We start from the raw sequence: 22320 nt of genomic DNA on the forward strand, positions 1-22320 counted from the left end.
GGCCACCCCGCGGACGCCTGCCACCCCGGACCTCCCTGGGCCACCCCACGGACACCTGCCACCCCGGACCTCCCTGGGCCACCCCGCGGATGCCTGCCATCCTGGGCCCGCCTGGGCCACCCCGCGGACGCCTGCCATCCTGGGCCTGCCTGGGCCACCCCACGGACGCCTGCCACCCTGGGCCCGCCTGGGCCACCCCGCGGATCCCTGCCACCCCGGACCCGCCTGGGCCACCCCGCGGACGCGTGCCACCCCAGACCTCCCTGGGCCACTCCACAGACGCCTGCCACCACGGGCCCGCCTGGGCCACCCCACGGATGCCTGCCACGCTAGAACCCCCAACAGACACCTGTCTGGTTTTCCGCACTGCCCTTCCCCCTCTGTGGCAGGGCCACCCAATGACCTGATCCATGTGACCGGATCACTTGTCTACAAGAAGCCCCATGGCTCCCATATCACACAGACCAAGACAAGTCCATCCTCTTGCCTCAGGAGCCCCTTCAGATCGAGAACCCAAACCGCACTCGCGCCCCCGCCTGTGTGTCCACCTACTGCAGCCGTGTGGGCGGCCTGCTCACCCGCAAATATCCCCAGTACGGCCCAGAGCCATGCGCCCCTCTGCTGGGCTCTGAGTCACTTTAGTTTCTGCTCTGTCCAGGTTTCCACATTTTCCTGTAAACAGCACGTGTTGCAGGAGGTGAGCACGCCGTCTTGCACGAGAACCACGGCAGATGGGCTCTGCTTCTGCACGTGGCTGCACAAGGTCTAGGGGCCGCCTGTGGAAGCCGCCACGGCCACACTTAACACGGGAACGATGAACCAACCGACGGAGGGAGGCCACAGCGGGGAGAAGGAGCACCGTGCACTCCACGGACCCTCCACGCTCGGCAGCGTGCGGTCCTGTATGACTAACGGCCGGGAGCACAGGGAGGTGCCACAGGGACAAGGCCACATGTCCCACACGTCCCTGCCCCATTCCCGGACCTGAAGGGGGGAAAGTGCCCCCAACACAGGCGAGTGCAGAGAAGGCGGGGCCCCCACGTTTCTCCCCAGGGGCACCCGCAAGGCTAGGCTGGTCGGTCCAAGGAGTGGAATCGTCCACATGGCCCCCGACTGAGGCCGGTGCCTCCAGGAGGACAAGGAGGCGCCACGGTCTACACGTCTACACGGCAGAGCCGGGAAGCTCAGCCCCAAGCCGGGGCAGGACTGAGGGCGGCCCGGGCGCTTCCTCTCCTCCCAGGAAGCAGAGGGCCGGGTTTCCACATCTTCACGCCACACGTTCGTATCTAAGAACACTCAGTTCTTGGACATTTCTGTCCTGCGGGCAGGATGGACTCCCCGAAGACGAGTCAGAAAACCCCGTGGAAAGCCCAGAGCCTGACCCCCAGTGAAGGGACGGTGCGCACGCGCTCCCACAACGCTTTAAATGAACACTCGCCGTTGAAGGGATGCTTCCACACAGGAGAAACCCCGGGCCTCTGGCGTCCTTGAGAGCGCTGCGCCCGGCTGGCTCTGCGTGGACAGGCTGCGGGAGGGCCGTCAGGCTCCCTCCGTCCACACAGCACCAGGGCGGGCTCAGCAGCCGCCTCACGAACGCCCGAGCACCAGGAGCCTCCTTCCCAACAGCCGGAACCCTGCATCCCAGGCACACGGCCTCATGGATTCGCGGCTAGCCTGCTGGGTCACAGGGGCCCGACCCGCCCGGCCTGGGGCTCAGGGCAGCGCACGGTCCAGCTGTGCATCAGGGGACCCGAAGCGGTGGCTGTGGGGCAGCCCAGGCCTGGCCCACCGAGTGCTCCCTCAGACACGGGGATGTGGGAATGGCTCCCGGGAAGGCCCCACAGCCGTGCGGCCCAGCACTCAGGGGAGGGGGCCCCGGGACTGACTTGTTCCGTTCAGGTCGACCATCAGGCCGTGCTGCACGTGCTCCTGAATGAGCTGCAAGGTCCGCTCAAATATCTCCCCGGCGCGCGCCTGCTCCACGGTGTAGGGGTCCCTCGGGTACCGGAACAAGGCCAGCAGGTCGTTGGGAGATCGGGGCCGGCTATCAGGGGTTGAGGAGCACACAGGGAAGAACAGAACCAACTTTTGAGGACAAGAATCACTCACATCCAAAACTGTAATTATTACCACTAAATAGTTCTGGAGCTACTTTTCTAGAGACACGATGTATCGTACCTCACTCGTCCCAAGCGGAAGGCATCGAACACAAACAAAAACAAAGACACTAAAAACAAATAATTAAGTCAATAGAGGAAACACAATCTGTTTCAGTTACAATGCAGAATAAAACACTTCGGAATTACCAACGTGAACAAATACGCTACAGCCCGAGAGATTTTGTTCTTGCCAAATCACTCATTAACAAGCCCATGGAACGAGCTCAGATTTTCTAAAAATGCCTCGTTTGTGAATCCTGGTTCCGCTTCTACTCAGAAAGGACGTGTCTTTTGTTGTCCAAACCCCACAAAACTCGATGCCAACGTTGAGTATGATTTTTAAATTAAAGGTTATCCCTTGGACGGAACAGGTCACAGCTCTGTTCTACCCCAGAGGCTGAGCGAGCAGAGGTCTACACCCGCCCCCGCCCCCTCGGTACCTGTCAAACAGGTGCGTGCGGGTCGAGTTGATGGCTCTGTCCACGGTCGCAATCGCTTCAACAATCGATGTGGCCACAAACGGGTCCCCATTTCGACTGACATCAGGAACTGGGAAAACAGGAAGTCGTCCGTTACGTTACTGCGTTACTCATGCGTCTGGCTGCTTGCTCCTTCCCCGCCAGATGCCGCGCGCCAGAGCGCCCGGGCGTGGCTGCCAGTCAGCGGATGGTGCCCACTGTGCCAGGCCCCGTCCGCCGTCGGCAGGCCCGTCAGACCTGCGGCGTGGCATCACCAGTTCTGATGCTGGCGGCCACCGTCCTCACCTCCCCCTCCACACTCACCGTCCCTTACGGCCAACGTCACCATTGAGGAGAGCAGCCAGCTCACAGACGCCCTGCTCAGAACTTTCCAGTGGCTTCCAACATACGCGGAATAGAAACCAAACCATGGCGTGGCCAACAAGGCCCCAGACCTGCCTGGCCTCCCCGATTCCTCCACTGGCCTCCGGCTTTCGGCTCGTCCCGACCTCAGGCTTCACGCTGGCCATGCCACGCGGCTCTACGTCTCAGAGTTTGCTTGCTCGGGGGGCCTCTCCGACGGCCTCCCCCAGCCCCGACTCTCAGGGTCGGATCACTCTTCCAGCCTGCTTCTCGTCCCCGTCCGCCACCAGCATCTCTGCACTGAGCCGGAAGGTGCCGCCTGACTCACCTCTCGGCCCCCGACAGCGCCTGACGCCCAGCCCTGCACAGAGCCGGGGCGGCCACCTTCACGCTCCGCAGACCCAGCCACTCACCGCTGTCGGCGGGCCCCTCCACACGTCTGAAACGTGCCCAGCAGCCTTTCCCCCGGCACAACCCCCACCTTGGTGTGTCTCAAACGGGGCCACATGTGCTAATTTTTGGAACCTAATACTTTTATGCCAAGTGGCAGACAAACAGATCGGATAATTTTACACAATTTTATGACTCCAATATTTCATTATTACGCATGACTTGGATTTGTTGTTCTCCAAGCAATGATCACAAAAATAATTTGAAAGCATTAACCTATCTTTAGAAGAAATAAAAGAAATTCACCAAAACGTTAATAGAGACTATTTCTTGGAGGTGGGATTGTGGGTGGGAGATTATTTTTAAATCTCATATATATGACTAATTCACATCAAAGTAACATTATTTTTAGGTATCAAAAATTGTCATTCAAAGGAAAAGTTACAGAATTCATCAATTGAGTTCTACATCCATTTCACACACCATACGTAATGGGAAAATAACATTTTCCCTAAAACAAAAAACCAAAACCAGGCTCCTAGTTATTCCCTTATGGTTCCCATCTGGCAAGTGCCTACCGCCTTCAGGCTCTGGGGGGTGCTGGGCGCACAGACCGAGCAGACCCCGCCCCATCTGGGGCTCTCACAAGCCCCTGGGAAAGGCAGGCGGGTGAGCCGTGGTGGGGAAGGCAGAAGCACAGACCCAAGTGTGGACCCTCAGGACGGGCCGCCCAGAAGGCACAGGGAAGGTAGAGGGGACGTGCCTGGGACGCGGGTGGGGGTCAGCCTGACACTACAACACGTGGGAAGCATCAGCGACAGGTCACGGGACCGGCCCTTTCAGGAAGATGGCTGTGTGCTCGCTTCGGCAGCACAAATGCTAAAATCAGGAAGATGGCTGTGCAGACAGAACAGGCGAAGGAGGCAGGTGAGGGGCAGACGCAGACGCCGGACCAGCGTGGTTGTCAGGGTGCAGGGCAGGGAGCTGCCCCTGATTAAGGACACTCATCCCGGGAAGACGGGGGCCCCATCCGGAGCAAGCGAGCACAGCAGAGGGGCACTGGCCTGCTCAAACACGCGCCTGCCAACTGGGGACCGTCAATTACACACTGTCGAATGTGGGTGGGCTTGGAGGACGGCCATGCCAACCACTAAACCGTGCTCACGGAGAGCCTTGATCACAGGGCACGTGACCACACTGGCCTGAGTCCCAGGGTGGCAGCAAGAGTGTGGTGCCGGGACCCTGGCGTGTCCCCCGCCAACCGGGACGCGCTGCCTTCCGAGGATCAGACGGTGGGTCTGCAAGTGCCCCGGGCCGGGCGCCCCCTCCCGCCTGTGAGCCCACGCCGGGGAATGTCCACACGGGCCACAGGGACTCACCGCTCACGCTGAGCACCATGCTGACGGAGGCCTGCCCGATGGTGTTCCGGGCCACGCACTCATAGCGGCCTGCGTCCGCCGTCCCGACATCGTGGATGGTCAGGAACCCCTCGGGGCTAATGTGAAATTTCCCACTTTCCGTCACCTGAACCCCATCCTGGAGCAAAGCAGAACGGGAATGATACTAGGAACGAGACCCAGAAGCAGAAGTTGTTTGACCTGGGGGTGGAGGGACCACTCTCAGCACCTCACAGATGGACATGGCCTAGAGGACATGCTCAGATCTATCTAAAACTGGAGAGAAGAGGAGATTTAGTCCAACTTACTGAGAGGAACTTTTCTTAGACTCTTGTGAAAGATCCAGAGAAGATTAAGACAGAGACCGAGTCCCTTGGATTCTCCAGGATCAGGGGCTGGGGGCAAACAATCCCCCGTGGGATGCGCACGAAAGTGGGGAAGGCAGAGAGTGCGGGCACCCAGTGACGGAGAAGGGCCCTGGGCAAGGTCTTCTGGGCGACAGGACACCTGAGCCACCCCTGAGAAGGGCAGGCGACGGGCCCGGCGGAAGAAGGACAAGAACAAGCCCACCAGGACAGCGAGACGGCCACGCGTGGTCCCGGCAGAGGGCAGGTGAGATCTGGGCAGTGGGGGGACGCGGGAGAGGGCCAGGGTGTCCCCCGGAACTCAAACCTCCCTGTGGGGGCCCCCTGCCCGTGGCCACCCTGTCCTCCAGGGACACAAGTCCTGTCAAAACCCTCGTTCATAATGGCTAAACACCGGGATGGGATTTTCTACTGGGCTTCACAAAAGCAACCCAGGAAAATGGAACAACAACAAAAAACCTCTCCATTGACGATGGGGCCATGGATCTAACCGGAGGGTTTTTGTTGCTTTGTCACTAAGAAGAACGTGAAAAAGAGAATGCGGGTTTGTTTGCTTCTGGTTTTGTTAGTAGGGATCCCTCAGCATCGTTTAACTCCGGCCGTGGTGGGGATGCTTTCTCTGCTCCAGACGGTGCGGAGAAGCCACGAGCTGGCGGGCACCTGCCACACCCGTGCCCCGCCCCCCACGGGTGGTACCTTGTTCCAGGTGATGACGGGCTCGGGCTCCCCCTGGGAGCTGCAGGGGAGCTGCACGTTGGTGCCCACCTCCACCGTCATGTCGCTTGGAATGCTGGCAAACACCGGCGTGACTGCAAAGCAAGGGACAATGAGCTGACCGAGGAGGAGAACCCGGGACACTCGTCATTCGTACCAAAACGCTTCCTAAGAGCACAGACCCCTCGTCCTCAGCCAGGGCAGGCCCAGGGCACTCTCGGCCAGCACTGGGCCCTCCCTCTGCCTCCCAGCTCAGTCTGCACAGAGCAAAGGGGCCGGAGGGAAGGCGAGATGGTCTGCCGGCTGCCCGCCCTCCACCTGAGGGGCCGGGTCTCAAGAGCGGACCGCAAGCCCTCACCTCACCAGCTCCTGTCCTGAGCTGTGAGTGCTGGCTGCCGAAGGCCCGCCTTTCCCGAAAGCAGGTCTGCAGAAAGCAGTCGGTCCCCCAGGAGGGGCCGGCGCCGCGTACCTCTGGGCTGCACGGTCAGGTGGGCCACGGCCCTCTGGGAGCCGATGATGTTGACGGCCTGGCACTCATACTGGCCCTGATCGTGCAGAGCCACAGCCGAGATCCGGAGCGTTCCCGACGAGAGCACCAGGTGCCGCCTGTCCACGGACAGCTGGCTCCCTGAAAGGCATGGACACACAGTGGGCCACTAGGACTCAGGAAGGCCGGGTGCAGCAGAACTTTCTCGGAGCAAAGGGAACAGTGGGACGGACTGGTCTCTGCCCGAGTCAGGGGCAGCAGGGCTCGGCACCTCCCGAGCGACATTCCACACCAGCTGGGAGCCGCCACGTCGGGGACAAACAGAGCCGCCCTGCCTCTTAGAAACTCCCCAGAAGCAGGAGGAGCAGACAAGAGAGATGCAGGAGCCGGGACACCGGGGGCCGTTGGGGAGGGACTGCTGGGGAGGGGCTGGGGGGCTGAAGTTACGCAAAAGCACAGAACACCCCGTTGAGGTGCCAGCACACGGCCCCTCCCGCCAGGGGACACGGAAGTCCAGGTGCTGGGTGCTCACGCACCTGCCTACCCAGGGTGCTCGCTCCTCAGGGGAGGAAGGCGGCGAGCGGCCCTCTGGTTCAAGGCAGAGCCCCTGGGCAGGTCCTCAAGGTCAATTCCAGGACAGAGCCCTGGGGCCACCTCCCCTCCCCTGAACCTTCCCAGCCAGGCTGCCGGCGCCCTCGGGGACGTCTGTCTTCATCATCACCTGGCCAGGAGCTCACCAGCTAGAGCAGAATGGGGGGGCGGGGGTCACCCCCTAAGAATCAATGTGATCAGCCGTGTGACCTCGGATGGAGACGGCGTGACAGCCCCAGAGAATGAAGTGACACTTTTAGCTTCAAACAAATGCTATGGCAGTTTCCAGAAAGTTCTATCCTACCTGCTATGAAACTTCATCAAGATGTTAATTAAGTGTACATTAAAGGCAAGACAGCCACCATCTGGGAGGCGAGGGAGACAGAAGGCAGAAGGCCACCCGCATCCTCGGGAAGGACAGCCCTCTCTGCGTGTCCTGCACCGTAGCCGTGGGCCAGGCCTGCAGCCAGAACACGCAGACGCGGACCGTCCCCACCCCTGCTCACGGGGGCTGCGGCCTGGGCACAGGGCAGGCAGACGCGCCCCCGCGTGTGGAGCGCATCCCAGCAAGTGCCGGGCCAGCTCTCACCTCCTTTCGTCCACGCGATGACCGGCTGTGGGTAGCCCTTGGCCTCGCACTGGAAGTCGACTGTCTGACCCTCGATCACAGCTCTGTCTGCAGGCGTCACGGTGAACTGGGGAAGAGCTTCCGGAAGGAAAAACATCGGAAACAACACTTCAAAGACCGTTCTGGGCACAGATGCTGCAAGCTAGCGTCAGCGTCGGCAGCCCTGCAGGTGCTAGGGCACCGAGAACCCGCGTGGCAGGGGGAGCGTCTGCGAGCAGGGCACGACGGCAGAAAGGGCGTCAAACAGCGGTGTTTCCCGGCCCCCTGCCGGGCCTGTGCCGACACGCCGCGGGCTGACCGCACGGACGGTGTGGATGGAGGGGAGGTGTCCGGCTTCCGCCCGCGGCGGTCAGGAGACCCGAAGGTCCCTCTGGCGTCGGACCTCAGGGAGCACCCGGAGTGGGTAAGCGTCACGTTACAGCTGTGCGGGGACAGGGCTGCTTCATTACCATGGGGCCGAGTCCCAGCCCCAAATCCAGACCGGTCCCATCTGCACAGAAGGAACGACCAGACGCCAGGGCCGCGTGCTCACCTGCGCGGAGGGGCCTGTAGGAGGCACTCACAACAGACTGCGCGTGAGGCCGCTTCCCTGCAGGCGGGAGGGGCCGGCAAAGACAGAGGAGCAGGGGACGCTGATTTCTCCGAAGCTCGCGCTGTGCGGTCTAGAGCTTCCACACAAATGCCCCACTTTGCAATTTATTTCTAAACTAAGAAGCTCACCATGGAGTCGCCTGGGGCATCTGGAAATACCCAGCTGAGGTCTCAACACCACAGGTCCTCTCAGCCACAGATAACAGCCAGAAATAAAGCCCCGAAATACAAGCCTCCTGAAGCCTCCGTTCAGAAAACAAACCTACCACCAATCAGGACGGGAGATGCGGGGAGCGTGCTGGAAACAGAAAGCAACCTGCCGGCGCAGGGTGGGGACGGCGGGCGGGGCGGGGTCTGTGCGGGGAGGGCTGCCGGGCGAGGGTCTGCGCGCGTGCACGGACGGGCGCCCTGACCCACCCTGGACGATGATCAGGGCCGCGGCGTGGATGCTGTCCACGCTGTTGGATGCGAAGCAGGTGTACTCCCCATTGTCGTCCTGCAGGACGTTCCGTATGTAGAGGCCGCCAGACGGGGTGATGCTCACGCGAGGGTCCTCGGGCAGGGGCGTGCGGTCCCCTCGGGTCCAGGTGATCCGTGGCGGAGGGTGGCCCGTGGCGCTGCACTCCAGGGTGACACTCTCCCCGACCAGCACCTCCGTGTTCTGTGGCTGGATTACAAAAGCGGGTCGAGCTGTCACAACGAAACACAAGTTCTGCGTTAATTCCCTCCAGGTCAGCAACGGCATTTTGCTTGGGTTGTTCTATCTTCGTTCCGTCCGCGGCCCTTAAAGTAAGGAAAGCAAACACGACTGAATCAGAACCCGCTCTCGTCTTCTTTCCCGTGTCAGAAATCGTGCCAGCAGCGAGGGTGAGCGTGGCCCGGGGCTCGGGGCGGGCGGCCAGCGCCTCACAGATGGCCCCTGCCTCCCTCAGTGCGGCCTGAGCCCCAGGGAGAACCCCCACTTCTGCTGATTCTAAGTACATCGGGTCAGTCTGGTCAGACCTGGCTAGAGGTTCTTCCTGGCATAAAACACTGCTTTTAAACTATATTTAGAACATATAAAAATAAGCAATTTCCCTCCCCAAACCAAAAACATAACTTAAAACTACACTAAGATAGTACTTTTCAGCTCTGAATCCAGAAGAAAAATCCACACCCTTAGTAATGCAAGTTTTGTGAGGGAGTCTGCAGAACAGAACTCACTAGCAGGTGGTGTCCACGGCTGCCGTCCCCACTGCGGGCCGGCTCAGACGCGCACGTCGGGACCGCCGCGGTCCATGCACCCTTTCACCCAGAAGTTACTCTGCTAGGAGCTTACAAACATGGAAAGCAATGTATGTACTCAAAAAGGGAGGTTTTTAAAACATTCCTGTGATGCATATTCAGGCCAACACCCTTCTCCCCAACTCTAGAATCCAGAAATGCTCCTAAAACAAAATACTTTTTCATCACTTATTTCTAAAACTGGATCTATCTGGCATGAGGCGTTTACAGTCTTCACTTATCCCACGTGCTGGGACTATTCACACAGTTTGCCGTGGACGCTGACGACAGGGTGGGACCCGGGACCCCGCGGCAGCACCAGGCGGCTCAGAAGACCATGCACCAGGTGGCCTGCTGAAATTTCCCAGATTTCTGATTTCCAAACGATAGTAGGCCCAAGAGGTTTTGGGTAAAGGGACATGGACCTGAAATAGCAAAAGACCTGGGGGGGGGAACCCTTCAGGTATTCCTGCTAAAGAACCAGTTAAAATAGATCACGTTCCCACCAGGTAACGACTCCCACGCGGCCCTGAAAAGGAAAGTGTAAGAGAAGTCATGTACTAAAGACCAGTGAGGCAGGGATGAAGAAGGAGGCACTGGCCGGAATTTGGGAGAGTGGGGATGGAGGTAGGAATTCAGTGGGTGAGGCAAGAAGCAGGAAACACATTTCTGCGTCTTTCACGTTGGTTAACGTTGAAGCTCCGCTGCCCACGTATCTAAGGAAGAGCAGAGGATAGGAAATGCAGAAATGATCCTAATAGTAGCGTTTCCGGAGCATGGCAAGCTAGAGCGTGAAGCTGTTGGCAGGGACAAGAACCCCAACGTGAAAGCCCACCGGGAGGACACGTGCGCAAGCCGACACATGAGAAGTGGCATCACGACAGGCCAAGGCGAGGCCCAACACGACGCCACCCAGGAAGCTCCGAGTCCGGCTGACCCACGAGCTGCCCCTCGGTGACAGACAGCCAAAATCAGTGGAGGGAGAAGTGAATCTCACTCCAGGCTCTGTCAACCGAAAGCTGGTCCTCGCGTGGGGATGCGGCCCGACCCCCACGCCACTGGGCGGAAAGGACGTGGCGCCACGGAACAGCAGAGACGCAGAAAGAAACAACGGGATTCGGAAGTGGGAAAGACATCACGGCCAGGCGCTAATGAGGGTTTCACATACTGGGAAAACAGAACTCAGCCCATCCTGGACACGGCGGAAGGGGGTAAGTGACTCTGATAGCCTAAGGACGCGGTAGGCCAACCACCAGCACAAAGGACGCCGTGTGACTTCCAAACTGGAAGCGGGAAATGGAAGAAGGACGGCAATTATGCCAAAGAAGGCTCGGAACTCAGAAAAGACTGGACAACAGTCTCAAGTAAGATGCAGAACGTGCAAATCTAAACATACTGCTCATGGCAGCAAATACAAATGGACTCCTTCGAGAAAATGTCAGTCCGTGTCCTTTTTTTTTTTAAGGCAGAGCAAAGGTTGCGGGTGACCTAGGACCACGCCTGCAAGGCTGTGGCTGAGGGTGCTTGGTTGTAGACCGCTGCACCCAAGTCCCGCCCACATCCCACCCGCGTCCCTACCCTGGTCCTGCCCACGTCCCGCCCACATCCTGCCCGCATCCCTACGCGGCTGGGCGTGGGGAGCAAGGGCCGTTCTGGGGGAGGCTCGTATGCCATCTTCTGCACGTACCTGGAGACCCAAAGTACCTGAGGGTGACCTCCTGTGTCTTCACCTGCCCGGCCACATTTTTGGCCATGCACTGGTAAATCCCCTGGTCCGTCTCCTGTGTGTTTTGGATCATCAAGGTCCCGTCGTCCAGCAAGTTGAGGCGGGAATCTGTCTTCATGCTCAGCTCATTACTACAAAGACAGAAGTCTGGTACTCAGGTTCTTGAAGCATGAGAACACACCAGAGCCACACAGGAAGAGCCCCTGAGCACCTGGCACCTGGGGCAGGGCCCCTGGCCTGTCCAGGAAACTGTCCTACCACACAGACTCCGGCTTAGTCAGTACTTCTAGAAAAAGTGCTGACCCACCACATCTCTAATTCATCAACTTATTTTATTATTTACATGTTCAATCTATAAGATGTTAAAGTTTTAAAGTAGGCCTCTTGCCAAAGGGGAAAAAGGAACATAGTGGGGAAAATTCAAAGGAAACATTTTCCTTGGTTTCTGGCAAATTCATTCAAGATAATGGGGCAGGCCCACAGGTGAGGCAGGCTCCCAGGTGAGACTGACCAGCAGGTGAGGCAGGTCAGCAGGTGAGGCAGGCCACCAGGTGAGCCAGGCCCCCAGTGAGGCAGACCCCCAGGTGAGGCTGGCCAGCAGGTGAGGCAGACCCCCAGGTGAAGTAAGGTCAGCAGGTGAGCCAGGCCCATAGAGAGGCTGGCAAGTGGAGGGAGAGCCCGGCACCAGACTCCAGGCCCAGGGCTTCTGGGCTTTCACTCTGCTATGTTTGGCTCTGACATTTTAACTTCTGCTATCAATGTGTTTATTTATGGAAGCAGGTGTAAAGGGCTCAGCCGAATCGATGCTTTTCTGTCTTTTAAATACATACTTATTCCTCCTATGTTAACTCCGGATTTTAAATCTCAACAAGTCCAGAGTCATCCAAGGTAACAGGTCATCTGAAGGCTGGGCCAGCATCTGTCCGTGCCTGCGCAGCGCTGGGCCCAAGTCATGGCGACAAACCCAGGCAGGAAGGTGTCTTCCCCTCCTGCACCTGACGGCTCCCGATGCCAAGCTCCCTGTTCCACTCGTCCTCCCTGGGAACGCTGCTGGACTCACCAGCCCAGCGCTGGGTGGGACAATGGCTGGGGGGGGGCATCCTCCTCGCCCGGTCATGACCAAACACGGCCCGCGAGCTCAGAGTGTAAGTGCTGAGAGCCGAGATCCACCGACAAGCGAGTGTCTGTCCGTGAGAAGGGGCACAGGAGCCACGACAAGGTGCTTTCGGGTTAACAGTTTCTTTCTGAGGAGTCAGTTCTCACCGTATGCCCAAAAGTGTCCTCGTTAACACAGGGCCCTTGGGGGGCTGACCCCTGGAGCACCCTCCTCCTACACCTCTGCCCCCACACACCCAAAATGCTTGTGGATCAACGGGGAGACTCGTGTTTCCTGAGGCAAATCAGATGCACAAGGAGCTAAGTACGTAAGTGTTGGCTTGATGGGCGTCCCTGAAGACGCTGTCCCCAGCAGGTAGGACCCCTCCTTAGCCAGGAGGTCTGGTCCCAGTGTTCCAGCTGCGGAGCCCCAGTGCCCAGGCCCGCCAGTTTCCAGCCACAGAACGTGGGCAGGTCAAGAACTAAGATGCCCCCCCAACTCCTCACCCCTGGCAGGGGGAGCAAAGTGCCCCCCCTTTACAGCAGAAAAGATGCAGAAAATTCTCCTTTAGACCTTTCCCTCCACAGCAGAGGACAAAAGTGTAAAGGGGCGTCTGTAGGTGTCGGGTGGGGCCGCGCACAGCGGAGCCCTCAGGGCATCTGGGGGACAGGGAGCACCCCTGGCCAGCACCCGACTTACTTGTTTCGCAGCCAGATGATCTCGGGCTTGGGGTTGCCTTCTGCTCTGCACGTGAAGAACACGGTGTTCCCTGAGGTGACGTCTGCATCCTGGGGCTCCGATGTGATCCGGGGCCTTTCTGTGCCAAGAAGGAAATGGAGATCTTCTGGGTCTTAAATGGTCCCATAAAAGTAAACAAGACCCCAAACCAAATCCCTCACATTCAAAAGAAAATCCCAAACATATATCCCAAGCACAAATGCTCCCACAAGGACAGACAGGCTTCTCCGCACAGACAGGCTGAGTCCTTACCCAGCGTTTTCTGACCCTCAGATCCACCTCTACGAGCCTGGGTGGAGACACGCACCCAACAAGGCCCAGTGGTTGCTCACCCTTCAAGAGGGTGAGGGACCTGTGTGCAGGGCACACTCCGTGAAAAGCCGCTCTTGAGTAAATAGAAAATGATGCTTTTTAGCTACAGCAACGCTGAGAGCAGAAAGCTCCACCATGCAGGGCAGGGCAGCAGAGCCCTTGTCCTTCGTCCCCTGGGGGTGCGTCCCCCTCCCACGGCCCCGGGCCAGACAAGCTGCCTCCTCCAGTCTGCGGACCTGTGGGTGCTGCACATTCTCCTTCTCCACGACCACAGTGCCGGGGAGGCAGACAGAACACCTGCGGCGCCCGAGCCTGGTCACGATGGGTAAAGTCAGAGCCGGCTGGTGAGTGGGAGCCCGGGTGGCTTGTGCCGCAGGGGAGGGAGCGGACACCAGACGAGGACACCCCGGGCTGGACCGGGGGAATCTGCCGTGTGGGGCAGGTTTAGACTCAGGGGTGGCCGAGTGCGCAGCCCCAGCCTCTGTCCCAGGAACCAGTCCTGTCCCCGAAGTCCCACCGCCCAGTATCCCTGCTCCTGCATAGCGTGGCCCCCGACAGCCGGAAACCCGCCGTGCCCGGCAGCAGGATGGGCTCATGCAGGACAGGGCCCCCGACAGCGCACCCCGAGGCAGCTGCGTGCACAACGAAGCACACACGTCTACGGCTGATGAAGGCATCCAGATGCGGACAGGAGAGCCATGTCCCGGGCGGGAGACTGCTGAAAGCTACGGACTTCTAGCTTCCAGGACACAGACCTTTAAGACTTAAAAACGACGATGCTTTAGAGAAACTAATTTTAGCACCCCCAGAAAGTGCTGCAATGAAAATAATAAGCGAAGGAGTCCTTGGGCACTCTAAGCAAGATTCTGCCCTGCCGTCGGATTTTGCTCCTTTTTCTCGCGACCGGTTTCTCGGTGCAGCCCGTGTGCACGGCCCAGCGGGCAGAGGCTCTGGGCGGCATGGACCGAGCCCAGAGGCAGACCGCTGCCAGCCCCACGGGCCCCGCCCCGCGAGCACCCGGGAGTCGGGCCCAGCAGCTGCAGCCATGGGGGGAGCAGGAGACGCAGTGCGTTCCAGGAACTGGAGGCGAAAGCCGAGGAACCCAACAGTTGCTTACAGATGCTCGTACAGACGGCTCTGCCAAGGAGCGCCCTGTCGGGTCCCACCAAGACGCGATCTGGGGACACCGACACGGAAGGCAGGCCGTGCCCATTCCGCGCCCTCCGGACGCCTCCCTCCGTCCTGCTCACTCACCACAGTCCAGCTCTTCGGGGGTGATGGTGGCCACCGAGCGCCCCTGGATGCGTCGAGGATATTCACAGGTGGCCGCCGCCTGCGCATTCCCCGACTGGGCGTAGGTCTTCAGCAGATCCGCCAGCCACAGGATTTCACAGTCACAGTGAAGCGCGTTGGAGTCCAGCCGCCTGACGGGAGGAAGACAGGAAGACGTGGGGTCGAGCACATGGGCCCGGGCCCACGCACCCCTGGCCCCACATCACCGTTCTCAGAGCGGCGGCTGACGGCCTTATCCGAAGGAATCCTGAACAGCGAGGAAGGCTGTCTCAGTTCACTGTATCCTGCGCGGAAACTACACTTCCTAGCCTGATTTTCCACTTCCTGACATCAAGCCCCTCTCACACCCTCGGGGACGGGACGGGGACGGATGGATGGCCAGCCGCAGAGCAGCCCCGCGGCCACGGGGCAAAGCACAGGAAGCACCAGAAGGCGTCCGGTAACTGTCTCCGCTGGCACTCACATACCTTTATTCTAGTAAAGTTAAGTACTCGGTATAAGGAGAAGTATTTTGAGGCCTGGAGAATTTGGAGGCCAGCGTACTTAACGTCTAGCTGTGGGAACGCTCAGTGCAGGGAACAGGGTAGAGTCCTTCTCCAAGGATCTTAATCCCACCACTAAAATAGGCAAAATGGGATTAAAAATTAATCTGAAGAATTTAAACCTGACTTTAACAATGTCTTGCTCGCCTATGAAACGGCCGGTCTGCTGGCTCAGTCCCCGAGTCACCGGGGCTCCGAGCTGCACCAGCTCCAAGGGTTCAGGGCCTCCTGCCCCTTCCTGAGAGGGACCCACGCTCCACAGCCCAGCACGGGACCGGTGGACGGCCGCGGGGACACGGGGCTGCGCTGAACACATACTCACAGTCTTTTCATGGATTCCAAGTGATCGAATGTTCCTGGAACCAAATGTGTGATTCGGTTGTTATGTAAAAATCTGTCGAAAGAGACAATACAGCAAACCAAATTTTTAAAAATGCTTCTTATATGTGTAGAAAACAGTGTCAACAGTCAAATAAATCAGCTTTTAAAAATTACTCAGTGATTCCATTATTTCCTACAAATGAATCTGAGAATGTTATTTAGCCCAGAAAAGAAGTAGGGTGTTTTTTCTACTTTATCACCATTCCCAAAGAGACAATTGCCAGTCCCGCCTCTGAATTGTGAGACAAGGAGCAGGGACTTTGCACGGCCAGTTCTCGGAGGCTTGAACAGCCTCCTGTCTCCTGCAGAACCTGGACGGGGCGACGGCCCAGGACCGCGGGCGGACACGGGCGGGTGGGAGGAAATGCAACTTACAGCCTTTCTAGCTTCGGCAAATGTCGGAATGACTCTGGATCCAGAGTTTCTATCTGATTAAAGTGCAGATATCTAGACAAGTGTAAAAAAAGAGGGAAAGAGAGAAAAGAAAGAGCTTTTAACAGTTTTATTTTTGCAGATCTAGATTTCCTGCTCAAAAAAATGTTTCCTAAGTCCTTTCAAATTCATATGTCAATAACTCTCTAGATTTCCTACATTGTGTGGAAAACAAGTGAAATCAACAAATACTAAGATTAAATACAATTAAAAACGGCACAGACCGTACGACTGACCGGTTGTCGGTGACTCTGACCGAGGCCCCTCCATGCCCGGGACCTGACCACGTGGCCGTGACCTCCGTGCAGTACGTGGGCCTTTGCAGGAAAAAAGTCCATGTAACCTTCCCTACAGCACATAGGTAAGTAGACGAATACCTTCATTCAGTCTTCTAACCTCTATGTGAATTTAGGGGGGGATGAACTTACACTTCAATTTCAGACTGAGCATAGGATTAGCCACAGAAATGATGAAGAGTAAGATCCTGTGTTTCCTCAAACGTGCTCAATTATACGAATATACAGCGTTCACACTTCTTTTGCTATGTTTCCTTACTTTCCATATATTCATACATTTTTGGTACAATTAATTTCTCCTCATTTTCCTGAATATTGCTTTTCTCACTGTGAAAATCAGTGTTTTTCCCCTTAGGTGAAACAATGGACACAGACTTGGATGTGGCCTTGTGATGGGGATGCTTCTGCAGCGAACCCCCCACCCACACGAGGAGAAGAGAGGTCTCCGCCCTCCACGGCTCGCTCACGTGGGGCCCGGCAGAGAGACAGGGACAGACGCGAGCGATTACAGGTTTCATCACGAACCCAAACACCAGACAGCGTTCTCGAAACGCGCCCTGGACCCCTTAGAGACCTTCACTAACATTGAAGTTACTGGAACTTCAAGGTCACCCAAGTTCAGTTGCCCTTCCTAGCCCGTCCCTGTCTCCCTGGCCCAGCTCCCCGGGAGGGCGCTGCGGTGACCCTGAGTCGGGAGGTCGCAGACGCAGCTGCAGAGCCCAGAGCTCAGGTCAGACCCACACTTGCCTCCCGTGCCTCCCGAAGACAGGTCCCTGCCCGTCGACCTCCACTCCAGGGTGGGAAGCCTGGGAGCAGGGTGCACGGGAGCCCAAACGGGGGAAAATCCGCACTGAGCGGCCGTCACGGGAGAAGCCTGAAGGAGACCCTCGTTAGCAGGCAGGCTGGGCCCTGGGGAGGCGTCCGGGGAGGAGGGAGGGCCCGTTGGTCCTGATTCACTGAGGCGTGTTCCTGTTGCCCACAGACACAGGGCTGGGCCCGCGAGCTCAGGACAAGAAAGTTCCCACAGCTCCAGGCAGCCTGGGTGCCACCACCCTCCCACGGCCCCAAGGCGGCCATGGGTCCCAACGCCAATCTACGCTCTCTGACTCTGGTCACATGTTCACCACACAGGACGAGGAGGGCCTCCCGGAGCCCAGGCTCCACCTGCTCCCAGCAGCTTCGGGCTGGCAGCCTCCGGAGGGTGTGGAGGGGCTCCTGGCGTGGGGAGGGGGAGCCCGGGCAGGAGCCACCCCCCGGGCCACGGCACCATGCACATACACCACAACAGCCTCATCTCCTCACACAGCACCCTCCCTGCGGGCGGGGACCTGGTCCTAAGTGTCTCTGCGTCCCGTCAGACACCCGCCGACCTTCACGGAAGGAGAGCCACGTCTCAATGGCCCAGACCCTAACTACCTAACCCGGGGTTTTGAAGGCATCCTGACCCAGGACGCTTGGTCACACACCCTGCTCCAGGCTCCTGGTGCAATGGAGCCTCACTTCTCCCTAGACTCTGCCTCTTTTCTCCGCAAAGATAAACCGACTCCCGCCTCATCAGGGTAAGCACCACCTGGTTCTAATTTTTTCAGCACGTTTAAATCAGACACGGTTTTCTGGGTGTTGGCTATGACTATCTTACTGCCCCCACCCCAGGAGAAGCGTGTCAGATGCAAGAACTCCATCCTTCGTGGACTCTCCATCCACCTGGATGTTTTCCAGACACTCCCATGTGTTTCTGCAACCCTCTGAACTCTGGTCCTCTCCAAAGCGGAGATCATACAAACCTGACGTACAACTGCTTCCCAGTCCTACCGCATGCCGTGCACAGTGAGCTCAGCAAAGCAGGTCCCACTGGAATAAAGACCCACCTAGACCCACGAGCATCATTTGTGCTTCCGAAGCGCCTGATTTCGGGGGAGCCCCCGCCCCAGCTCTGCCGTTGCGCTTCCGGAGACGCTTCTGTGCCCGGCCAGGAAATACGCAGACAGATGTCAGGACGCGTCACAGCCCACGGCCCTGTCCAGCCCCGTGACTGTAACCAGATGGCCATCTGAAACTCCTCGGAACCACTTCAGCCCAAACAAACCAGAAAAACTCCCCTTATCAGGAATTCTACTCAAAAATGAACACGCTGACTTCATATGCCACCAAAGAAACAACATCCAACATACACTAACTAGAAACACACGAAGAAAGTTCATTTTCTCCAGAATAACGACAAAAAGCAGAAAGTTAGCTGGATGTGTGGGGAGTCACAAACAGGAAACAGGGTACAATGAAAACAACCTGCTCGTCCCGCACTGCCCCGGATGCCCCTCCCCGAAGACCTCTCCTCGTTCGCAAGTCTGTCTCTGCTTTACATCGGGAGCACCGTGGAGGTGGGGGCCACTCGGTCTCACTGTTCTTTGGGTCACGGAGGCTCGGCACGGGCTGCCGTCAGCAGAAACCAGTGCCGTCCATTCCGGGGTGGAGGGGGGTCGGACAGAACCGCTCTTTCCTTTGGCATGCACACACTCCCTACGTCCCCGTTAGTACAAACATGCATCGTGCAAACAGCAAACTTAGTTCATCTTCCTACAAGAGGCAGAGGGCGGGTGACATCCAAGACAGCCGAGGACGGAGAGGGACACTTACAGTTGTTCTAGAGAGGCAAGTCCCTTAAATGCTTGCCTGTCAATTGACTGGATCTCATTCTTGTACAGATAGCTGAAACAAGAAACGGGGAGCATTAGCACACAGACGAGAGGCCGCAACTTCAGAAGGAAAGAAGAATTACGTTGACACATGGAGGGAGTTTTCAAATTAATGACTGTATTAGGATACAAACAAAACATTTACACGGTGGTGTGGCTCCCTTCGCGGAGGTTCCCGGCCCTTCCTCAAAGGAAAGTCTCCAAACGGGAGGTTCTCCAACCACCGCCTTGTCTTCCCCAAAGTCACAGGCTCTGGAGTGTGGCTTGTGACTTGCTGACCATGCACATGCTCCAAAGCTCGAAGAAAACAGAACCACCTCCCCACACACGTGATGTGCACTGACTGGAAGATTCCACAACCTGCGTGTTTTAAGATACCCAGGAGCAGCTGGGGGGCAGACGATACGAAGCCTAAATGTGTTCTCACCCACCAGAATCCTTCTTGCAAAACAGAAGCAACAAGGGCAGGTCGGAAGAATCACAGAGTTGGCCTGCTGCCTGTTTTTCTATGGTCTGTAAACTGAGAACGGTTTTATGGTTTTCACTGGCTAAAAATTTCAAAAGACTAATAGTTCATGACACGGGAAAACTATATGAAATCTAAACTTCAGAGTCCTAACAAACACGTCTCTGCGGCAGCAGATCTCGTGAACCCCGCCGACGTCGTGGCGCGTCAGACGTGATTTGTGTCAGGTGCAGAGACGTGAGCCCTTGGCGCTTCTCCCCAGCCGATGACCTCAAGCTCCACGCCGTCCCCACCGTGACGTCAGCAGGCACTTCTCTGCACCCCGACACCGGCCGGCTGGGCTTCTGCCTGCTTGCTTCCGCAAATACACCTGCTCTGTCTTAATGCCGTGCCCCTGCACGCTGCGTTCCCCGGACAGTGTGCACCACCGCACTCTAGCTCACGGTATTCGGGGCAGGCTTGTTTCACAGGACCCGCTACACCGTCTCTAACTGCCACCATCCCGCTAAGGGGCTGTCACTTCTCCCTCTGCACAAATCAGCTGCGGTGACCCCGCGGAGAGCTGCAAGCCGTGGCACGAGCAGGCGGCGCTCACCCGCCGGTCCAGAGCCCGGTGCCCACAACAGAGGCCTGACGCAGCAGGCACTTCGCCAGGCCGCGTGGGTGTGAATCCTCCAACTGCACCCACTAGCTGTGTGCTCTTGAAGATGGTATTAGGCTCTCTGTGCCTCAGTCTCTTCCTCTGTAAAGTGGAGAGAGCAGCCCCTCAGGATCACCGAAATTTAGCATTTCGAAAGCTGAAAGAATACGGCCTGGCCACTGGCAACTGCAGTTCTGGAGGGAGCTCCTGCTCCCCCATTATTACAAACAGGGTTTCTGGGCTCATTTCTCTAACACAACAGGGCAACGGCCTGCTGGTACGTCGTCACTTGGCATACACTTTAAAGACAACGGGAGTGCGAGACAACTGAGCCCTGCTGATACGGAAGAACGTGTGTTTCGAGGACATGGGAGCACCCTCTGTCTTCGTAAGAATAAAGGGCACTGACATCTTCCAATAATGGGTTCTAAAGAGTACTCGAATCCACCACAGAGTCCACTTTGAACAGGAGGCCCTCCCCGGACTTAATCGCATCCTTTGGAAATATCAGTTAAGGGGAAGGTTTACACCTTCCCACAAGTAACTAGGGTTCCAGCAGATAACCAGGACTCAACTTCTAAGAGCATGGACTAAATATAGAGGCAGAAATAATCAGTAAACTTCATGAGAGCTCTCAAATGTTTCAATTGCACATCAGTGCCCTCTCCTGCCAAGGACGGGGATCAAATGGGGAAGTGGGACCCCTTCTCACCCCTGCTCCTGGGGCCCCTCCTCACCAGGGCCCTTACCCCCTGTCCTGCTGACCACTGCCCACCCCCTCCCCAGTGATGACCAGGTGCCCTCCACCAGTGGGCATCGTGGAAATGGGGGGGGAGGGCGAGGCTGGGGCGCAGGTGCCTCGATGGGGAGCCAGCCAGCAGGCGAGGCTTATTAAGTATGACTTTAAAAAAATCATTTGAAGTGAAAAACAAGGTATCCCAAACTATTTCACACTAAATATGTTTGCAGGTTAAATAGTAAGTTGCTCTTAATTAATTCAAACCAAAAGCAAAATACAAAATAAAAAACAAAGTGACCCACACACAAACTACAGATGCTGGTTATCTCCTATCTGAACCTGCTTTCTAAGAAACCACAACCTTTCTTCTGGAACTTGTATAGAACTTAAAATTTAAAAACAAATCAAATAAATAAAAACTCAAGAATAAATAGAAGGCCTTTTCCTCATTTTTAAAATGAGCAACAAGACTTAATAATTTTATACGTTATTCTATTCTATTCTATTGTAAAAATTAACAAAGTATGCCAAAAGTGATGGAAAAATATTTATACCTAACAGTTTCGATTACTTTCACTGAGGAATATATATTTCTATAAACACAGTAGAGTGATCACTTAGTTAAGAACCAATGACATCTAAAATCATAGAGGTTTCAAAACACACATCTAACAATGTGACTTTATTTTAAAAATCAACATGACTTACAGACATTCAGGTTCACTTATGACATAAATTTCCCAAAAAAGTCACTGATCTAAATCCCTCATTAAAATGGTTCTCTTTGAAAGGTCATCGAAGTCTTAAAAGAATAATGTGCTCAAAGCACAAGACACATACTTTTATCTATAACCAGGAATGTAACTGGAATGTCTGCCTTACGGCTTCCAGTCCTAAAATAAGTGCTTGCAGAGGAATTAAGCCGGCCCTTGCCCGCGAGGTCATCTTTTAACCTGCAAAACTCATGTTTTTAAATGCTCTTAATTAACTAAAATCAGTTTTAAAAAGCAAACTACAATTTTACTACCTGAAAATAAGAAGAGGTGAAATCACTCAGAGGAAGACTGGGAAATTAGCAGACGAGCGAAATTCTCACACTTCGCCCCCAGCGGGAGAGGCCTCTGGAAACCGTGCTTCCATCTCCTGGCACGTCCACCCGGTGCGCACACCAGAGAGCGGCCGCCAGTCACCTGCTCCCGCACCACCTTCCAGGGCTGTGGCTTTAATCTCATTCCACCTACTTTACTTACGGCTGAAGACACACACACTAAGCATCACGCAGCGCAGTTTTAACTCGTTTTAAAAATCCCAGCCAAAAATTCAGTCCCCTTCTGAAAATGGACCCTAAGAGACGGATGTACTTATATTAATTTGCAAGCTGCAAAAAATTCAGCTCAATGATTAAACAGTCGATATACAAACAACGCAAGCTTTGGGGGAAAAGGACTGATCGTTCACTTACAGATATTTTAAGTTCTCCAGGTCTTCGAATGCTCCGCTAGGTATGCTCTTGATCTGGTTATTGTTGAGAAGCCTGCGAGAGAAAGTCTGAGTATGAAT

The 22320-nt window shown here is 56.5% G+C and overlaps 1 protein-coding gene across 4 annotated transcripts in view; it reads right to left on the minus strand.

Annotated features, from left to right (window-relative positions):
* The window catches only part of LOC118007337 (peroxidasin homolog), a 74269-nt gene that overhangs the window by 17164 nt on the left and 34785 nt on the right, over positions 1 to 22320 (minus strand). For 3 of the 4 annotated variants that reach the window (XM_035000360.1, XM_035000363.1, XM_035000362.1), the window contains 13 exons: positions 22223 to 22294; positions 15870 to 15941; positions 15436 to 15507; positions 14533 to 14702; positions 12928 to 13045; positions 11094 to 11263; positions 8561 to 8833; positions 7514 to 7630; positions 6316 to 6474; positions 5829 to 5941; positions 4750 to 4906; positions 2600 to 2708; positions 1887 to 2044 (listed from right to left, as the gene is read on the minus strand). In XM_035000360.1, the coding sequence (XP_034856251.1) occupies positions 1887 to 2044; positions 2600 to 2708; positions 4750 to 4906; positions 5829 to 5941; positions 6316 to 6474; positions 7514 to 7630; positions 8561 to 8833; positions 11094 to 11263; positions 12928 to 13045; positions 14533 to 14702; positions 15436 to 15507; positions 15870 to 15941; positions 22223 to 22294 (1760 nt within the window). Of the gene's footprint in view, positions 1 to 1886; positions 2045 to 2599; positions 2709 to 4749; positions 4907 to 5828; positions 5942 to 6315; positions 6475 to 7513; positions 7631 to 8560; positions 8834 to 11093; positions 11264 to 12927; positions 13046 to 14532; positions 14703 to 15435; positions 15508 to 15869; positions 15942 to 18856; positions 18929 to 22222; positions 22295 to 22320 lie in introns of all 4 variants that reach the window. The other variant, XM_035000361.1, reaches the window with a different exon arrangement.

The sequence above is a fragment of the Mirounga leonina genome, unplaced genomic scaffold (genome assembly GCF_011800145.1).
Source record: "Mirounga leonina isolate KUSES-001 unplaced genomic scaffold, KU_Mleo_1.0 Mir_118, whole genome shotgun sequence".
NCBI lineage: Eukaryota > Metazoa > Chordata > Mammalia > Carnivora > Phocidae > Mirounga > Mirounga leonina.